Source organism: Ambystoma mexicanum, chromosome 1p, assembly GCF_040938575.1.
Source record: "Ambystoma mexicanum isolate Mex_15411 chromosome 1p, UKY_AmexF1_1, whole genome shotgun sequence".
Taxonomy (NCBI): domain Eukaryota; kingdom Metazoa; phylum Chordata; class Amphibia; order Caudata; family Ambystomatidae; genus Ambystoma; species Ambystoma mexicanum.
The window spans coordinates 587506637-587526111 of NC_090921.1; the positions used below are offsets into that span (position 1 = coordinate 587506637).

Below are 19475 nucleotides of genomic sequence, written 5' to 3' on the forward strand. Positions count from 1 at the left end.
CCATGGCTATAGGGACTACACCAGACAAAGGTATGATGGCCACTGAGATTGCAACATTCAGCAGCAGTACAATGAATGCGCAGAGCACACAACTCAAAGATACCATTGTTACAGGGATCACACAACTCAGCAGTAGCATGTCTACTGATATTACACCTGCAGAGAGTACTCAAGTCAGCAATATAATGGCTATAGAGAGTACACCGGAAAAAAATATGATGGTCACTGAGGGTACCCCAGACAGCGGCACTACTATAAATGCAGAGAGTACACACGTTAGCAATGCCATTGTTACAGAGAGCACACAAATCATCAGTAGCATGGCTACTGAGAGTACACCATTTAACAGTACCATGGCTATAGAGACTACACCAGACAAAGGTATGATGACCACTGAGAGTACAACATTCAGCAGCAGTACAATGAATGTGCAGAGCACACAAATCAAAGATACCATTATTACAGGGATCACTAAACTCAGCAGTAGCATGGCTACTGAGAGTACACCTGCAGAGAGTACTCCAGTCAGCAATATAATGGCTATAGAGAGTACACCGGAAAATAATATGATTGTCACTGAGGGTACCCCAGACAGCGGCAGTACTATAAATGCAGAGAGTACACACGTTAGCAATGCCATTGTTACAGAGAGCACAAAAATCATCAGTAGCATGGCTACTGATAGTACACCATTTAACAGTACCATGGCTATAGAGACTACACCAGACAAAGGTATGATGGCCACTGAGAGTACAACATTCAGCAGTACAATGAATGCGCAGAACACACAACTCAACAATACCATTGTTACAGGGATCACAAAACTCAGCAGTAGCATGGCTACTGAGAGTACACCTGCAGAGAATACTCCAGTCAGCAATATAATGGCCATAGAGAGTACATCAGAAAACAATATGATGGTCACTGAGGGTACCCCAAACAGCAGCAGTACTATAAATGCAGAGAGTACACATGTCAGCAATGCCATTGTTACAGGGAGCACAAAAATCAGCAGTAGCATGGCTACTGAGAGCAGTACAATGACTGTAAAGAGTACACCATTCAGCAATACCATGGCTACAGAGAGTACCCCAGACAACAGTATGATGATAACCGAGAGTACCACAGTCAGCAGCAGTAGCATGAACACAGAGAGTACTAAAGTCAGCATGGCCATTATTACAGAGAGCACACAAATCATCAGTAGCATGGATACTGAGAGTACACCATTTAACAGTACCATGGCTATAGAGACTACACCAGACAAAGGTATGATGGCCACTGAGAGTGCAACATTCAGCAGCAGTACAATGAATGCGCAGAGCACACAACTCAAAAATACCATTGTTACAGGGATCACAAAACTCAGCAGTAGCATGGCTACTGAGAGTACACCTGCAGAGAGTACTCCAGTCTACAATATAATGGCTATAGAGAGTACACCGGAAAACAACATGATGGTCACTGAGAGTACCACGGTCAGCAGCAGTACTATGAACGCAGAGACTACTCAAGTCAGCATGGCCATTGTTACAGATAGCACACAAATCATCAGTAGCATGGCTCCTGAGAGTACACCATTTAACAGTAGCATGGCTATAGAGACTACACCAGACAAAGGTATGATGACCACTGAGAGTACAACATTCAGCAGCAGTACAATGAATGCAGAGAGCACACAACTCATAAATACCATTGTTACAGGGATCACAAAACGCAGCAGTAGCATGGCTACTGAGAGTACATCTGCAGAGAGTACTCCAGTCAGCAATATAATGGCTATAGAGAGTACACCGGAAAACAATATGATGGTCACTGAGGGTACCCCAGACAGCAGCAGTACTATAAATGCAGAGAGGACACACGTCAGCTATGCCATTGTTACAGGGAGCACAAAAATCAGCAGTAGCATGGCTACTGAGAGCAGTACAATGACTGTAAAGAGTACACCATTCAACAATATCATGGCTATAGAGAGTACACCAGACAACAGTATGATGGTAACTGAGAGTACCACAGTCAGCAGCAGTACTATGAACACAGAGAGTACTAAAGTCAGCATGGCCATTGTTACAGAGAGCACACAAATCATCAGTAGCATGCATACTGACAGTACACCATTTAACAGTACAATGGCTATAGACACTACACCAGACAAAGTTATGATGGCCACTGAGAGTGCAACATTCAGCAGCAGTACAATGAATGTGCAGAGCACACTACTCAAAGATACCATTGTTACAGGGATCACAAAACTCAGCAGTAGCATGGCTTCTGATATTACAACTGCAGAGAGTACTCCAGTCAGCAATGTAATGGCTATAGAGAGTACACCGGAAAACAATATGATGGTCACTGAGGGTACCCCAGACAGCAGCAGTACTATAAATGCAGAGAGTACACACTTTAGCAATGCCATTGTTACAGAGAGCACCACAATTATCAGTAGCATGGCTACTGAGAGTACGCCATTTAACAGTACCATGGCTATAGAGACTACACCAGACAAAGGTATGATGACCACTGAGAGTGCCACATTCAGCAGCAGTACAATGAATGCGCAGAGCACACAACTCAAAGATACCATTGTTACAGGGATCACAAAACTCAGCAGTAGCATGGCTACTGATAGTACGCCTGCAGAGAGTACTCCAGTCAGCAATATAATGGTTATAGAGAGTACACCGGAAAACAATATGATGGTCACTGAGGGTACCCCAGACAGCAGCAGTACTATAAATGCAGAGAGTACACAAGTCAGCAATGCCATTGTTACAGGGAGCACACAAACCAGCAGTAGCATGGCTACTGAGAGCAGTACAATGACTTTAAAGAGTACACCATTCAGCAATATCATGGCTATAGAGGGTACACCAGACAACAGTATGATGGTAACTGAGAGTACCACTGTCAGCAGCAGTACTATGAATGCAGAGAGTACTAAAGTCAGCATGGCCATTGTTACAGAGAGCACACAAATCATCAGTAGCATGGATACTGAGAGTACACCATTTAACAGTACCATGGCTATAGGGACTACACCAGACAAAGGTATGATGGCCACTGAGAGTGCAACATTCCGCAGCAGTACAATGAATGCGCAGAGCACACAACTCAAAGATAACATTGTTACAGGGATCACAAAACTCAGCAGTAGCATGTCTACTGATATTACACCTGCAGAGAGTACTCCATTCACCAATATAATGGCTATAGAGAGTACACCGGAAAACAATATGATGGTCACTGAGGGTACCCCAGACAGCGGCAGTACTATAAATGCAGAGAGTACACACGTTAGCAATGCCATTGTTACAGAGAGCACACAAATCATCAGTAGCATGGCTACTGAGAGTACACCATTTAACAGTACCATGGCTATAGAGACTGCACCAGACAAAGGTATGATGACCACAGAGAGTACAACATTCAGCAGCAGTACAATGAATGCAGAGAGCACACAACTCATAAACACCATTGTTACAGGGATCACTAAACTCAGCAGTAGCATGGCTACTGAGAGTACACCTGCAGAGAGTACTCCAGTCAGCAATATAATGGCTATAGAGAGTACACCGGAAAATGATATGATTCTCACTGAGGGTACCCCAGACAGCAGCAGTATTATAAATGCAGAGAGTACACACGTCAGCAATGCCATTGTTACAGGGAGCACACAAATCAGCAGTAGCATGGCTACTGAGAGCAGTACAATGACTGTAAAGAGTACACCATTCAGCAATACCATGGCTATAGAGAGTACACCAAACAACAGTATGATGGTAACTGAGAGTACCACAGTCAGCAGCAGTACTATGAATGCAGAGAGTACTAAAGTCAGCATGGCCATTGTTACAGAGAGCACACAAATCATCAGTAGCATGGATACTGAGAGTACACCATTTAACAGTACCATGGCTATAGGGACTACACCAGACAAAGGTATGATGGCCACTGAGAGTGCAACATTCAGCAGCAGTACAATGAATGCACAGAGCAAACAACTCAAAGATACAATTGTTACAGGGATCACAAATCTCAGCAGTAGCATGGCTACTGATATTACACCTGCAGAGAGTACTCCAGTCAGCAGTATAATGGCTGTAAAGAGTACACCGGAAAACAATATGATGGTCACTGAGGGTACCCCAGACAGCGGCAGTACTATAAATGTAGAGAGTACACACGTTAGCAATGCCATTGTTACAGAGAGCACAAAAATCATCAGTAGCATGGCTACTGAGAGTACACCATTTAACAGTACCATGGCTATAGAGACTACACCAGACAAAGGTATGATGACCACTGACAGTACAACATTCAGCAGCAGTACAATGAATGCAGAGAGCACACAACTCATAAACACCATTTTTACAGGGATCACTAAACTCAGCAGTAGCATGGCTACTGAGAGTACACCTGCAGAGAGTACTCAAGTCAGCAATATAATGGCTATAGAGAGTACACCGGAAAACAATATGATGGTCACTGAGGGTACCCCAGACAGCGGCAGTACTATAAATGCAGAGAGTACACACGTTAGCAATGCCATTGTTACAGAGAGCACACAAATCATCAGTAGCATGGCTACTGAGAGTACACCATTTAACAGTACCATGGCTATAGAGACTACACCAGACAAAGGTATAATGGCCACTGAGAGTACAACATTCAGCAGCAGTACAATGAATCCGCAGAGCACACAACTCAACAATACCATTGTTACAGGGGTCACAAATCTCAGCAGTAGAATGGCTACTGAGAGTACACCTGCAGAGAGTACTCCAGTCTACAATATAATGGCTATAGAGAGTACACCGGAAAACAATATGATGGTCACTGAGAGTACCACAGTCAGCAGCAGTACTATGAACACAGAGACTACACAAGTCAGCTTGGCCATTGTTACAGAGAGCACAAAAATCATCAGTAGCATGGCTACTGAGAGTACACCATTTAACAGTACCATGGCTATAGAGACTACACCAGACAAAGGTATGATGACCACTGACAGTACAACATTCAGCAGCAGTACAATGAATGCAGAGAGCACACAACTCATAAACACCATTGTTACAGGGATCACTAAACTCAGCAATAGCATGGCTACTGAGAGTACACCTGCAGAGAGTACTCCAGTCAGCAATATAATGGCTATGGAGAGTACAACGGAAAATGATATGATTGTCACTGAGGGTACCCCAGACAGCAGCAGTATTATAAATGCAGAGAGTACACACGTCAGCAATGCCATTGTTACAGGGAGCACAAATATCAGCAGTAGCATGGCTACTGAGAGCAGTACCATGACTCTAACGAGTAAACCATTCAGCAATACCATGGCTATAGAGAGTAAACCAGACAACAGTATGATGGACACTGAGAGTACTCCAGTCAGCAGCAGAACCATGAATGCAGAGAGTACACAAGTCAGTAATACCATTGTTACAGGGAACGCAAACATCAGCAGTACCCTGGCTGCAGAGAGTACACCAGTCAGCAATATCATGTTAACAGAGAATGCAACAGTGTCCAGTATTGTGGGTACAGAGAGTATTCCAGCAAGCGGCACCAGGACTGCAAATATTGCACCAGCAAGCAATACTTTGGCAGTTGAGAGCAGACCAGTTGCTAATAGCAAAGCAAGTCAGAGTACCGAAATCAGCATCCCAATGGCAGCCAACACTATTCCAGTGACCAGTTTTATGGCAACTGAGAAAAAACTAGTCCCCGCAACTATGGCAAAAGAAAGCACACACATGCACAGTACTATTGCAGCTGGGGGGAAAAGAGCTAATATTTCTGAAGACGTTGATGGTAAAGCAGCCAGCAGTACCACAGAAATGGAGAGTACATCAGTCAGCAGTACCATATCAGCCAATGGTGCAATAGTTACACCTCCAGACAAAGTTATGATGGTCACTGAGAGTACAACATTCAGCAGCAGTACAATGAATGCAGAGCGCACACAATTCACAAATACCATTGTTACAGGGATCACAAAACTCAGCAGTAGCATGGCTACTGAAGGTACACCTGCAGAGAGTACTCCAGTCAGCAATATAATGGCTATAGAGAGTACACCGGAAAACAATATGATGGTCACTGAGGGCACTCCAGACAGCAGCAGTACACTGAATGCAGAGAGCACACAACTAAAACATGCCATTGTTACAGGGATCACAAAAAACAGCAGAAGCATGGCTACTGAGAGTACACCTACTAAGAGTACTTCAATCAGCAATATAATGGCTATAGAGAATACACCAGAAAACAGTATGATGGTCACTGAGGGTATCCCAGACAGCCGCAGTACTATAAATGCAGTGAATACTCAAGTCAGGAATGCCATTGTTACAGGGAGCACATCGATCAGCAGTAGCATGGCTACTGGGAGCAGTAACATGTCTGCACAGAGTACACCATTCAGCAATACCAGGGCTATAGAGAGTACACCACACAACAGTATGATGGTCACTGAGAGTACCACAGTGAGCAGTATTACTATGAACGCAGAGACTACTCAAGTCAGCATGGCCATTGTTACAGAGAGCACACAAATCATCAGTAGTATGGCTACTGAGAGTACACCATTTAACAGTACCATGGCTATAGAGACTACACCAGACAAAGGTATCATGGCCACTGAGAGTACAACATTCAGCAGCAGTACAATGAATGCAGAGCGCACACAATTCACAAATACCATTGTTACAGGGATCACAAAACTCAGCAGTAGCATGGCTACTGAAGGTACACCTGCAGAGAGTACTCCAGTCAGCAATATAATGGCTATAGAGAGTACACCGGCAAACAATATGATGGTCACTGAGGGCACCCCAGACAGCAGCAGTACAATAAATGCAGAGAGTACACACGTCAGCAATACCATTGTTACAGGGATCACAAAACTCAGCAGTAGCATGGCTACTGAGAGTACAGCTGCAGAGAGTACTCCAGTCAGCAATATAATGGCTATAGAGAGTACACCGGAAAACAATATGATGGTAACTGAGAGTACCACAGTCAGCAGCAGTACTATGAATGCAGAGACTACTCAAGTCAGCATGGCCATTGTTACAGAGAGCACACAAATCATCAGTAGCATGGCTACTGAGAGTACACCATTTAACAGTACCATGGCTATAGAGACTACACCAGACAAAGGTATGATGACCACTGAGAGTACAACATTCAGCAGCAGAACAATGAATGCAGAGAGCACACAACTCATAAATACCATCGTTACAGGGATCACAAAACTCAGCAGTAGCATGGCTACTGAGAGTACACCTGCAGAGAGTACTCCAGTCAACAATACCATTGTTACAGGGATCACAAAACTCAGCAGTAGCATGGCTACTGAAGGTACACCTGCAGAGAGTACTCCAGTCAGCAATATAATGGCTATAGAGAGTACATCAAAAAACAATTTGATGGTCACTGAGGGCACCTCAGACAGCAGCAGTACTATAACTGCAGAGAGTACACACGTCAGCAATGCCATTGTTACAGGGAGCACACAAATCAGCAGTAGCATGGCTAATGAGAGCAGTACCTTGACTGTAAAGAGTACACCATTCAGCAATACCATGGGTATAGAGAGTACACCAGACGACAGTATGATGGTAACTGAGAGTACCACAATCAGCAGCAGTACTATGAATTCAGAGAGTACTAAAGTCAGCATGCCCATTGTTACAGAGGGCACACAAATCATCAGTAGCATGGATACTGAGAGTACACCATTTAACAGTAGCATGGCTATAGAGACTACACCAGACAAAGGTATGATGGCCACTGAGAGTACAACATTCAGCAGCAGTACAATGAATGCGCAGAGCACACAACTCAAAAATACCATTTTTACAGCGATCACAAAACTCAGCAGTAGCATGGCTACTGAGAGTATACCTGCAGAGAGTACTCCCGTCAGAAATATAATGGCTATAGAGAATACATCAGAACAAAATATCATGGTCACTGAGGGTACCCCAGACAGCAGAAGTACTATAAATGCAGAGAGTACACACATTAGCAATGCCATTGTTACAGGGAGAAAAAATATCCGCAGTAGCATGGCTACTGAGCGCAGTACCATGACTCTAAAGAGTACACCATTCAGCAATACCATGGCTATAGAGGGTACACCAGACAACAGTATGATGGACACTGAGAGCACCCCAGTCAGCAGCAGTACCATGAATGCAGAGAGTACACAAGTCAATAATACCATTGTTACAGGGAACGCAAACATCAGCAGTACCATGGCTGCAGAGAGTACAGCAGTCAGCAATATCATGTTAACAGAGAATGCAACAGTATCCAGTATTGTGGGTACAGAGAGCATTCCAGCAAGCAGCACCAGGACTGCAAATATTGCACCAATAAGCAAAACCATGGCAGTTGAGAGCATACCAGTTGTTAGTAGCAAAGCAAGTGAGAGTACCGAAATCAGCATCCCAATGGCAACCAACACTATTCCAGCGACCAGTTTTATGGCAACTGAGAATACACAAGTCCCCGGAACTAAGGCAAAGGAAAGCACACACATCCACAGTACTATGGCAGCTGGGGGGAAAAGGGCCACTATCTCTGAAGACATTGATGGAAAAGCAGCCAGCAGCACCAAAGAAATGGAGAGTACATCAGTCAGCAGTACCAAATCAGCCAATGGTGCAGTAGTTACACCTCCAGACAAAGGTATGATGGTCACTGAGAGTACTACATTCAACAGCAGTACAATGAATGCAGAGAGCACACAACTCAAAAATACCGTTGTTACAGGGATCACAAAAATCAACAGTAGCATGGCTACTGAGAGTACACCTACTGAGAGAACTCCAGTCAGCAATATAATGGCTATAGAGAATACACCAGAAAACAGTATGATGGTCACTGAGGGTTTCCCAGTCAGCAGCAGTACTATAAATGCAGAGAGTACTCAAGTCAGCAATGCCATTGTTGATGGGAGCACAAGGATGAGCAGTAGCATGGCTACTGCAAGCAGTAACATGTCTCCACAGAGTACACCATTCAGCAATACCATGGCTATAGAGAGTACATTAGAGAACAGTATTATGGTCACTGAGAGTACCACAGTCAGCAGCAGTACTATGAACGCAGAGACTACTCAAGTCAGCATGGCCATTGTTACTGAGAGCACACAAATCATCAGTAGCATGGCTTTTGAGAGTATACCATTTAACAGTACCATGGCTATAGAGACTACACCAGACAAAAGTATGATGACCACTGAGAGTACAACATTCAGCAGCAGTACAATGAATTCAGAGAGCACACAACTCTTAAATTCCATTGTTACAGGGATCACAAAACTCAGCAGTAGCATGGCTACCGAGAGTACGCCTGCAGAGAGTACTCCAGTCAGCAATATAATGGCTATGGAGAGTACACCAGAAAATAATATGATGGTCACTGAGGGTACCCCAGACAGTAGCAGTACCATAAATGCAGAGAGTACACACGTCAGCAATGCCATTGTTACAGGGAGCACACAAATCAGCAGTAGCATGGCTACTGAGAGCAGTATAATGACTGTACAGAGTACACTATTCAGCAATACCATGGCTATAGCGAGTACCCCAGACAACAGTATGATGGTAACTGAGAGTACCACAGTCAGCAGCACTACTATGAATGCAGAGAGTACTAAAGTCAGCATGGCCATTGTTACAGAGAGCACACAAATCAGCAGTAGCATGGATACTGAGAGTACACCATTTAAAAGTACCATGGCTATAGAGACTACACTAGACAAAGGTATGATGGCCACTGAGAGTACAACATTCAGCACCAGTACAATTAATGCAGAGCGCACACAATTCACAAATACCATTGTTACAGGGATCACAAAACTCAGCAGTAGCATGACTACTGAAGGTACACCTGCAGAGAGTACTCCAGTCAGCAATATAATGGCTATAGAGAGTACACCGGAAAACAATATGATGGTCACTGAGGGCACCCCAGACAGCAGCAGTACAATAAATGCAGGGAGTACACACGTCAGCAATACCATTGTTACAGGGATCACAAAACTCAGCAGTAGCATGACTACTGAGAGTACAGCTGCAGAGAGTACTGCAGTCAGCAATATAATGGCTATAGAGAGTACACCGGAAAACAATATGATGGTAACTGAGAGTACCACAGTCAGCAGCAGTACTATGAATGCAGAGACTACTCAAGTCAGCATGGCCATTGTTACAGAGAGCACACAAATCATCAGTAGCATGGCTACTGAGAGTACACCATTTAACAGTACCATGGCTATAGAGACTACACCAGACAAAGGTATGATGACCACTGAGAGTACAACATTCAGCAGCAGTACAATGAATGCAGAGAGCACACAACTCATAAATACCATCATTACACGGATCACAAAACTCAGCAGTAGCATGGCTACTGAGAGTACACCTGCAGAGAGTACTCCAGTCAGCAATATAATGGCTATAGAGAGTACACCGGAAAATGATATGATTCTCACTGAGGGTACCCCAGACAGCAGCAGTATTATAAATGCAGAGAGTACACACGTCAGCAATGCCATTGTTACAGGGAGCACACAAATCAGCAGTAGCATGGCTACTGAGAGCAGTACAATGACTGTAAAGAGTACACCATTCAGCAATACCATGGCTATAGAGAGTACACCAAACAACAATATGATGGTAACTGAGAGTACCACAGTCAGCAGCAGTACTATGAATGCAGAGAGTACTAAAGTCAGCATGGCCATTGTTACAGAGAGCACACAAATCATCAGTAGCATGGATACTGAGAGTACACCATTTAACAGTACCATGGCGATAGGGACTACACCAGACAAAGGTATGATGGCCACTGAGAGTGCAACATTCAGCAGCAGTACAATGAATGCGCAGAGCAAACAACTCAAAGATACCATTGTTACAGGGATCACAAAACTCAGCAGTAGCATGGCTACTGATATTACACCTGCAGAGAGTACTCCAGTCAGCAATATAATGGCTATAAAGAGTACACCGGAAAACAATATGATGGTCCATGAGGGTACCCCAGACAGCGGCAGTACTATAAATGTAGAGAGTACACACGTTAGCAATGCGATTGTTATAGGGAGCACAAAAATCATCAGTAGCATGGCTACTGAGAGTACACCATTTAACAGTACCATGGCTATAGAGACTACACCAGACAAAGGTATGATGACCACTGACAGTACAACATTCAGCAGCAGTACAATGAATGCAGAGAGCACACAACTCATAAACACCATTTTTACAGGGATCACTAAACTCAGCAGTAGCATGGCTACTGAGTGTACACCTGCAGAGAGTACTCAAATCCGCAATATAATGGCTATAGAGAGTACACCGGAAAACAATATGATGGTCACTGAGGGTACCCCAGACAGCGGCAGTACTATAAATGCAGAGAGTACACACGTTAGCAATGCCATTGTTACAGAGAGCACACAAATCATCAGTAGCATGGCTACTGAGAGTACACCATTTAACAGTACCATGGCTATAGAGACTACACCAGACAAAGGTATGATGGCCACTGAGAGTACAACATTCAGCAGCAGTACAATGAATCCGCAGAGCACACAACTCAACAATACCATTGTTACAGGGATCACAAATCTCAGCAGTAGCATGGCTACTGAGACTACACCTGCAGAGAGTACTCCAGTCTACAATATAATGGCTATAGAGAATACATCAGAACAAAATATCATGGTCACTGAGGGTACCCCAGACAGCAGAAGTACTATAAATGCAGAGAGTACACACATTAGCAATGCCATTTTTACAGGGAGAAAAAATATCCGCAGTAGCATGGCTACTGAGAGCAGTACCATGACTCTAAAGAGTACACCATTCAGCAATACCATGGCTATAGAGGGTACACCAGACAACAGTATGATGGACACTGGCAGTACCCCAGTCAGCAGCAGTACCATGAATGCAGAGAGTACACAAGTCAATAATACCATTGTTACAGGGAACGCAAACATCAGCAGTACCATGGCTGCAGAGAGTACAGCAGTCAGCAATATCATGTTAACAGAGAATGCAACAGTGTCCAGTATTGTGGGTACAGAGAGCATTCCAGCAAGCAGCACCAGGACTGCAAATATTGCACCAATAAGCAAAACCATGGCAGTTGAGAGCATACCAGTTGTTAGTAGCAAAGCAAGCGAGAGTACCGAAATCATCATCCCAACGGCAACCAACACTATTCCAGCGACCAGTTTTATGGCAACTGAGAATACACAAGTACCCGGAACTAAGGCAAAAGAAAGCACACACATCCACAGTACTATGGCAGCTGGGGGGAAAAGGGCCACTATCTCTGAAGACATTGATGGAAAAGCAGCCAGCAGCACCAAAGAAATGGAGAGTACATCAATCAGCAGTACCAAATCAGCCAATGGTGCAGTAGTTACACCTCCAGACAAAGGTATGATGGTCACTGAGACTACTACATTCAACAGCAGTACAATGAATGCAGAGAGCACACAACTCAAAAATACCGTTGTTACAGGGATCACAAAAATCAACAGTAGCATGGCTACTGAGAGTACACCTACTGAGAGAACTCCAGTCAGCAATATAATGGCTATAGAGAATACACCAGAAAACAGTATGATGGTCACTGAGGGTATCCCAGTCAGCAGCAGTACTATAAATGCAGAGAGTACTCAAGTCAGCAATGCCATTGTTGATGGGAGCACAAGGATGAGCAGTAGCATGGCTACTGCAAGCAGTAACATGTCTCCACAGAGTACACCATTCAGCAATACCATGGCTATAGAGAGTACATTAGACAACAGTATTATGGTCACTGAGAGTACCACAGTCAGCAGCAGTACTATGAACGCAGAGACTACTCAAGTCAGCATGGCCATTGTTACAGAGAGCAAACAAATCATCAGTAGCATGGCTACTGAGAGTACACCATTTAACAGTACCATGGCTATAGAGACTACACCAGACAAAGGTATGATGACCACTGAGAGTACAACATTCAGCAGCAGTACAATGAATGCAGAGAGCACACAACTCTTAAATTCCATTGTTACAGGGATCACAAAACTCAGCAGTAGCATGGCTACTGAGAGTACACCTGCAGAGAGTACTCCAGTCAGCAATATAATGGCTATAGAGAATACACCAGAAAACCGTATGATGGTCACTGAGGGTATCGCAGAGAGTCGCAGTACTATAAATGCAGAGAGTACACAAGTCAGCAATGCCATTGTTACAGGGAGCACAAAGATCAGCAGTAGCATGGCTACTGGGAGCAGTAACGTGCCTCCACAGAGTACACCATTCAGCAATACCATGGCTATAGTGAGTACACAAGACAACAGTATGATGTTCACTGAGCGTATCACAGTCAGCAGCAGTACTATGAACGCAGAGAGTACTCAAGTCAGCATGGCCATTTTTACAGAGAGCACACAAATCATCAGTAGCATGGCTTCTGAGAGTACACCATTTAACAGTACCATGGCGATAGAGACTAAACCAGACAACAGTATGATGGACACTGAGAGTACCCCAGTCAGCAGCAGTACCATGAATGCAGAGAGTTTCCTTGCTAGTGAGAGTATTCCCACAAGTAGCACCAGGACATCAGATAATACACTAGCAAGCAATACCATGGCAGTTGAGAGCATACCCGTTGTTACTAGGGAATCAAGAGAGAGTACTGAAATCAGCATCCCAATTGCAGCCCAGACTTATCCTGCTACCAGTTTTATGGTACCTGAAAATACACTAGTCAACAGAACTGTAGCAGCAGACAGCACACACATCCACAGTACAATGGCAGCTGGGGGGGAAAGAGCCAATATCTCTGAATACTTTGATAGTAAATCAGCCAGCAGTACCACAGAAGAGGAGGGTACATCAGTCAGCAGCGCCATATCAGCCAATGGTGCACCAGTTACACCCATCAAAGCAGTGGATGCTACATCAGTCAGAACCTCTGGAGATGGTGCCAGCAAACCAGTCAGTACCCTGGCAGCTCAGAGTACATCCTTCAATTACACTGGAAGAGATGGTAGTGCCTCTGCCAATGCAACCATGGCAGCAGAGACAACAGAACTTAGCAATGGCATGACAACCGAGAGTACAGAATTCAGCACTACCATGTCAGATGAGACTACACCAGTCAGCCGCATAAAGACTGCAACAGCTAGTTTAGCCAGCAGCATTCTGGCAACCAAGACTACACTCGTCACCAGCACCATGCCAGTTGAAAGTACACTAGTTGTCCAGACCATGCCAGTCAGCACAATTAAGACAATGGAAAGTACATCGCTCAGCAGCAACAGGGCAGCGGAAAGTATAACAGCTGGCAATGTCATGGCAACCGAGAGTGCAATGGTAAACAGTCCCATGGCAACTGAGAATACACTAGCCACCACTACCATGACAGACACAAGCACATCGGTCCGCAGGACCAAGGCAACCGAGCATACACAAGTAAGCAGTGGCATGAAGGAAGCAGAACCTACACCACTCAGCAACACCCTGGCAGCCGAGAGTCCAACAGCTACAGCAGCTGAGAGTGTACTGCTCACACGTTCCCTGACGAAGGAGAATACACCCATGAACGGCACCAACAGTAGCCCAGTCAACACTGCACCAGCCACTGCATTGTTCAATAGTATCATATCCCCCAAGAGCATCCCAGTTAGCCACAATATAGACACTGAAAGTACACCTGACAGCAGTACCAACGCAGCCCAGAGTATACCAAGCACCCGAACCAAAGCAGCCCAGAGTACAACAGTCAATGGTATACTGGCAGTGGAAAGCACACCAGTGAGTAGTAGCATTGCAGATGAGGGAACACTACCTAGCAGCAGCAATGCAGATGACAGAACACCGGTCATTAGTACCATGCAAGCTGAGAATACACCAGCCAGCAGGACCAATACAACTGAGAATGCAGTAGTGAGCAGTGCCATGCCAGCAACGAGTAACCCAATAAGCAGCAGTCTGGCAGCTGACAGTACCCTAGTCTTCAGTGCCTCGTACCCTGAAAGTACACCCATCAGCAGCACGACAAGAGCTGAGAGTACGCCAATCCGTTCCATTCCAGAGTACAGCACACCACTCATTAGTACCACAGCAACCAAGAGTATGTCAGTGGTCAGGATCATGGAAACCGAAACTACACAGGTCAGCGGTGCACTATCAATTATGAGTTCACCAGTTAGAAGAACCCCGGCAGCTGAGAGTATAATGGTAACACTCAGTAGAAGCAAGGAAACCATGAATACACCAGTCAGCAGCATGATGGCAACAGAGAGCGAAAGAGCGAGCAGTCCAACAATAGCCGAGAGTAGCGCAGTCAGCGGTATCAAGGCAACTGACACTACAGCAGTCATAAGCACCTTGGCAACTGAGAGTACACCAGTAATGGGGGGCCTAGAAAGTGGGAGCCTGCTGAGAAGCAGCACCTTGTCATTGGAGAGTATTGTAGCGAGAGGTTCCTTGACAGCAGTGAGCACATCAACAAGCAGCACAATGGCAGCACAAAGAACTACTACCAGCACCCCCATATCATCTGAGAGTTCTCTGCAAGACAGTGCCATGAAAAGCAAGAGTTCAGCCACAAGCACCCCCATAACTTCTGAGAGTACACCAGCAGGCAGTGTCATGAGTAGCTCAGCCAGAAGCACCCTCACAACAGCTGAGAGTCCTCCAGCAAACCACACTCTGGCATCCGAGGTCGCAGTAAAAAGCGCCAGTGATCTCACATCAGATGCCGCTATCAACATCCCCACAGAAGAGGCTCAGAGCCAAAGCCCTGATGATGGCAGAGCATTGGACAGCACTTGGGTCGGCCATATCAGCAGGACCCTGCCTAGGACCGTGTCAGCTGTGAAGGAGAATTCTGCCAGCAATGCAGCAGCAACAGATCTGACTGCATTACATGTGGGCCTGGTCTCAGAGGGCAGGACAGTAGCGGAGTCCATTGCTAGCACCAGCACCAGTTCCCGGGCGGGATTCTCTCCCCAGACCACCAACGGCGCTACTCACAGCAGCGCAGCATCCAGTGTTCGCAGTGAGTAATTTCCAATCTTCTGAAGCATTATCTTACTGTGTTTGCATTGTGGAGTTGCATGTGGGCAGTCAAAGCTCGTGGCGAGGTCCCCAGGCTTGATTTGCAGCTGCTGTACTCTGTTGTTGGCATCTTACATACTGTCTGCTAGATCAATATTATTCTTGAATGGAATACATCAACTTTGGAAGCAGATGCCATGTCTTTTTGATAGAGGAATATGCGAAACTCTATGTTACTCCTTAGTTTTAATCCCTGCTGACTCTATTCTTTGGTTTTTGTTGTCTGTCTTGTGAGCGCCCTGAGGCCTTAGGGCCAGTGGCACAATAAAATAATTAGATAGATAGATAGATAGATAGATAGATAGATAGATAGATAGATAGATAATCTGACAGACAGATAGATACATAGATAGATAGATAGATAGATAGATAGATAGATAGATAGATAGATAGATAGATAGATAGATAGATAGATAATCTGACAGATAGATAGAGACGGACAGACAGACAGACAGACAGACAGATAGATAGACGGATAGACAGATAGATAGACAGACAGACAGACACTACCGGCAACATAAATCAGTGGCAACATATTACAATCGTTTATATGTGATTATGTATAATGAACTATGTAATATATCACGTAATATGTTATCTTATTTTTTGCTATTAATGTACAAAAAGGTTAACTGATTATCCAATAAATTGTACTAATAAATAAAAAAATGAACATTCTAATGTACGTTTAGAGTGTTCATCTAAACATACTATGTGCATCTCTCAACACAGTGACTGGCAGCAACAGATTCCACCCAGGTGCGTTATTTGCAGGGGGGACTGTCCCACTGCTGCATATATTATTTTAAATGTTCAATGTGGAGCCCTTAAGGCTCAGCAAAATGCGTAGACCGCAGCAATGATCGTGCGGTGGGGCTGAGGAAGCCTGGCCCCATCCGCCTCTTATTGGTGGCTATTAACGAAGGAGCTGAATGACTGAGGTCCAGGAGAAGAGTCATCTCCTCCCCTATCAGTCAGCTCACTCTGTGAGAGGGGGACCACCCAGTCTTGTCTTGTGTGTGAATGCTGAATGAGAGAGCAGGGGTAAGGCAAGTGAAGTATCAATGCATATATGTGATGTGTATGTATGTGTGCGTGCATGAAGGGGGTTGTCTAAGTGTGAGAGTATGAGTTTTTCCACATAAAAATGTGTGCATGCTTGTTTTTCTGTATGCGTGCATGCAAGGAGTTGTCTGATTTATGTTTCAAAATGTGGGTGGATGAGAGAGTGTATGTTGCATGTATGTGTGTGAATAAGAGTGTATGTACTGATGGGTGTGTGTGCCTGTGCTGCATGTATAACGAAGGAACCAGACCTCTAATTGATTCCTAAACATCAAGAATAGTGCTACGATAGGGAGAGCTACTATTCTGTCTCGCTTGGATTATGGCAATGCATTAATGCTTGGCGCCAGTAACAACTGCCTGAAACAATGCCAGATCATTCAAAGTAATGCCGTCAGGTCCATCGTAAACAAATCTAAGTGCGAACACATCACCAAGGACAGAAACGATCTTCATTGGCTGACAGTGAAGGAACGGATCCTGTTTAAATCACTGACCTTAACCCACCGATGTCTCTACGGCACGGCGCCAGCATATTTAAGAAGAAAATTCAGCTGGTATGAGCCGAGTCGCTGCTTAAGATCCACCAAACAAGGACTAATCAACCCCAGTCTCCCAGGCAAAGCCACCGGCCTTGGTCGAGCATTCCCTAACCTGGCGATCTCTCATTGGAATAAACTGCCTTGCAGCCTTAGACTGGAAAGCAATATCCAATTCTTCAGGAAGCAATTGAAGACCTTTCTCTTCAAATAACTAGGCTTCTACTACATCACTTCGGGTCGCTACTCTTGCTTCCCCTCTCCTTTCTTTGTGTTGTCCTGTGAATCTCTGGTCCCGGAGTCTTTTCGTCGCGCCCTGACGCTCGCGAGCTTCGGCGCGTGATAAATAAATAAATAAAATAAATAAATAAATGGGGGAGTGGGGATAGAGGTGGTGTGGCATTTTTAGTGAACATCAAGGGTAAAGCAAATATGATATGTGTTCTTGTGTAGCCAGACTCTCCAATATTGGTGCAACCAGTATAGATATGTTTTCTAACTGAGGGAAGGCATTTATCACTGGGGATCAAGAGTAAAGCAAACATGATAAGTGTTGTTACATGGTTAGACTGGCCTACATTGGTTCAGCCAGTTTAGTTATGTTGTATTGTTTTGGCATGACATTTCTTTCAGTATAAAGGGTTAAGCTGGCGCTGCCAATGTGAATATACTTTCTTGTTGTTGCATGCCATTTTTAACTGAAACACACAGGAAGGCGAAGTTCTCTAAAATGATGCCCTAAGTGGGGACTTTTTCTTGACAAGTATAATAGTTCTATGCAGATGCCACACTATTTTCCCCCCGTTAGCTAATATTGGGTATCTTCTTTGTTTTTATCATAATATGTAATTCTCTGAAGAGATCGATTTCTCTGGTACACATTCATATTATGTACTCAGAATTTAGGAGTCACTGAAAATAACTTTTGTTCAAATGACACCTTGGGGCCACCTGATGTGCATCAGGAACCCCGGCCCACGGTGATAGAGGGCCACTCGGATTCAAACCTGTGACCCTGAGATCAAACACAGATCCAGGTGTGGGTGCCTGAGTGCCCTGCACCAGAGTCCCAGCTGCACACAGCACAAATCAAAAACACAAATCCTAACTCACAGAAGATGACGTAACATATGATAAGATAGATCTGTGCAAGGTTGTCATACCCTTACTCCTGCTATTCTCTCGGTCGCCCCATCTGCTGCAGCAGCTGTTCTCCTGGTGCAGGGACGATGGTGAGACAAGGACTTACTTCCTCGCTGTGACCTGTAGCGCTGCTCAACGTGAGGAAAAGGCACCTTCGGTGGTCAGTCAGGCATCACCAGAGTTTTCAAGACCTTTTGTTCTGTGATAATGCCTATTCATTCGCTGAAGCCTGACATAAAATGAGGTTTATAGTGAAAATGTCGACTGCAAAAATGTTGAAAAAAAGAATGTCGAAAAAAAAAATGTTGAATGTTTTTTAAAACATTTTTTTTATGGGGAGGTTCTAGGGGGGTTCCCCCCAACCCCCCATTTATTTTTATTAGCTAAACCCAAAAACAACATACAAATTTAAAAAAAAACATTCAAATTTTTTTTCGACATTTTTTTCGACATTTTTGCATTTGACTTTTTTTTTCTCGATATTATAACTGGATACCATAAAATGAAGGTGGAGTGTGAGCTGCACATTCTTGGCTGCAGGGGCAGAGAACTTTCAATCTTTATTCGAAGC

At 44.5% G+C, this 19475-nt stretch overlaps 1 protein-coding gene across 1 annotated transcript; it reads left to right on the forward strand.

The window, feature by feature from the left end:
- The first annotated feature begins 13304 nt into the window (after window positions 1–13304).
- LOC138497638 (streptococcal hemagglutinin-like) lies at window positions 13305–16106 on the forward strand. The gene has a single exon (XM_069621269.1). It carries the CDS (start codon window positions 13305–13307, stop codon window positions 16104–16106), a length of 2802 nt encoding a protein of 933 aa, XP_069477370.1.
- Window positions 16107–19475: the final 3369 nt, after the last annotated feature.

Excerpts from the sequence above, each read along its gene's own strand:
- LOC138497638 (XM_069621269.1), top strand. The coding sequence starts at position 13,305 with ATGGCTACTGGGAGCAGTAACGTGCCTCCACAGAGTACACCATTCAGC.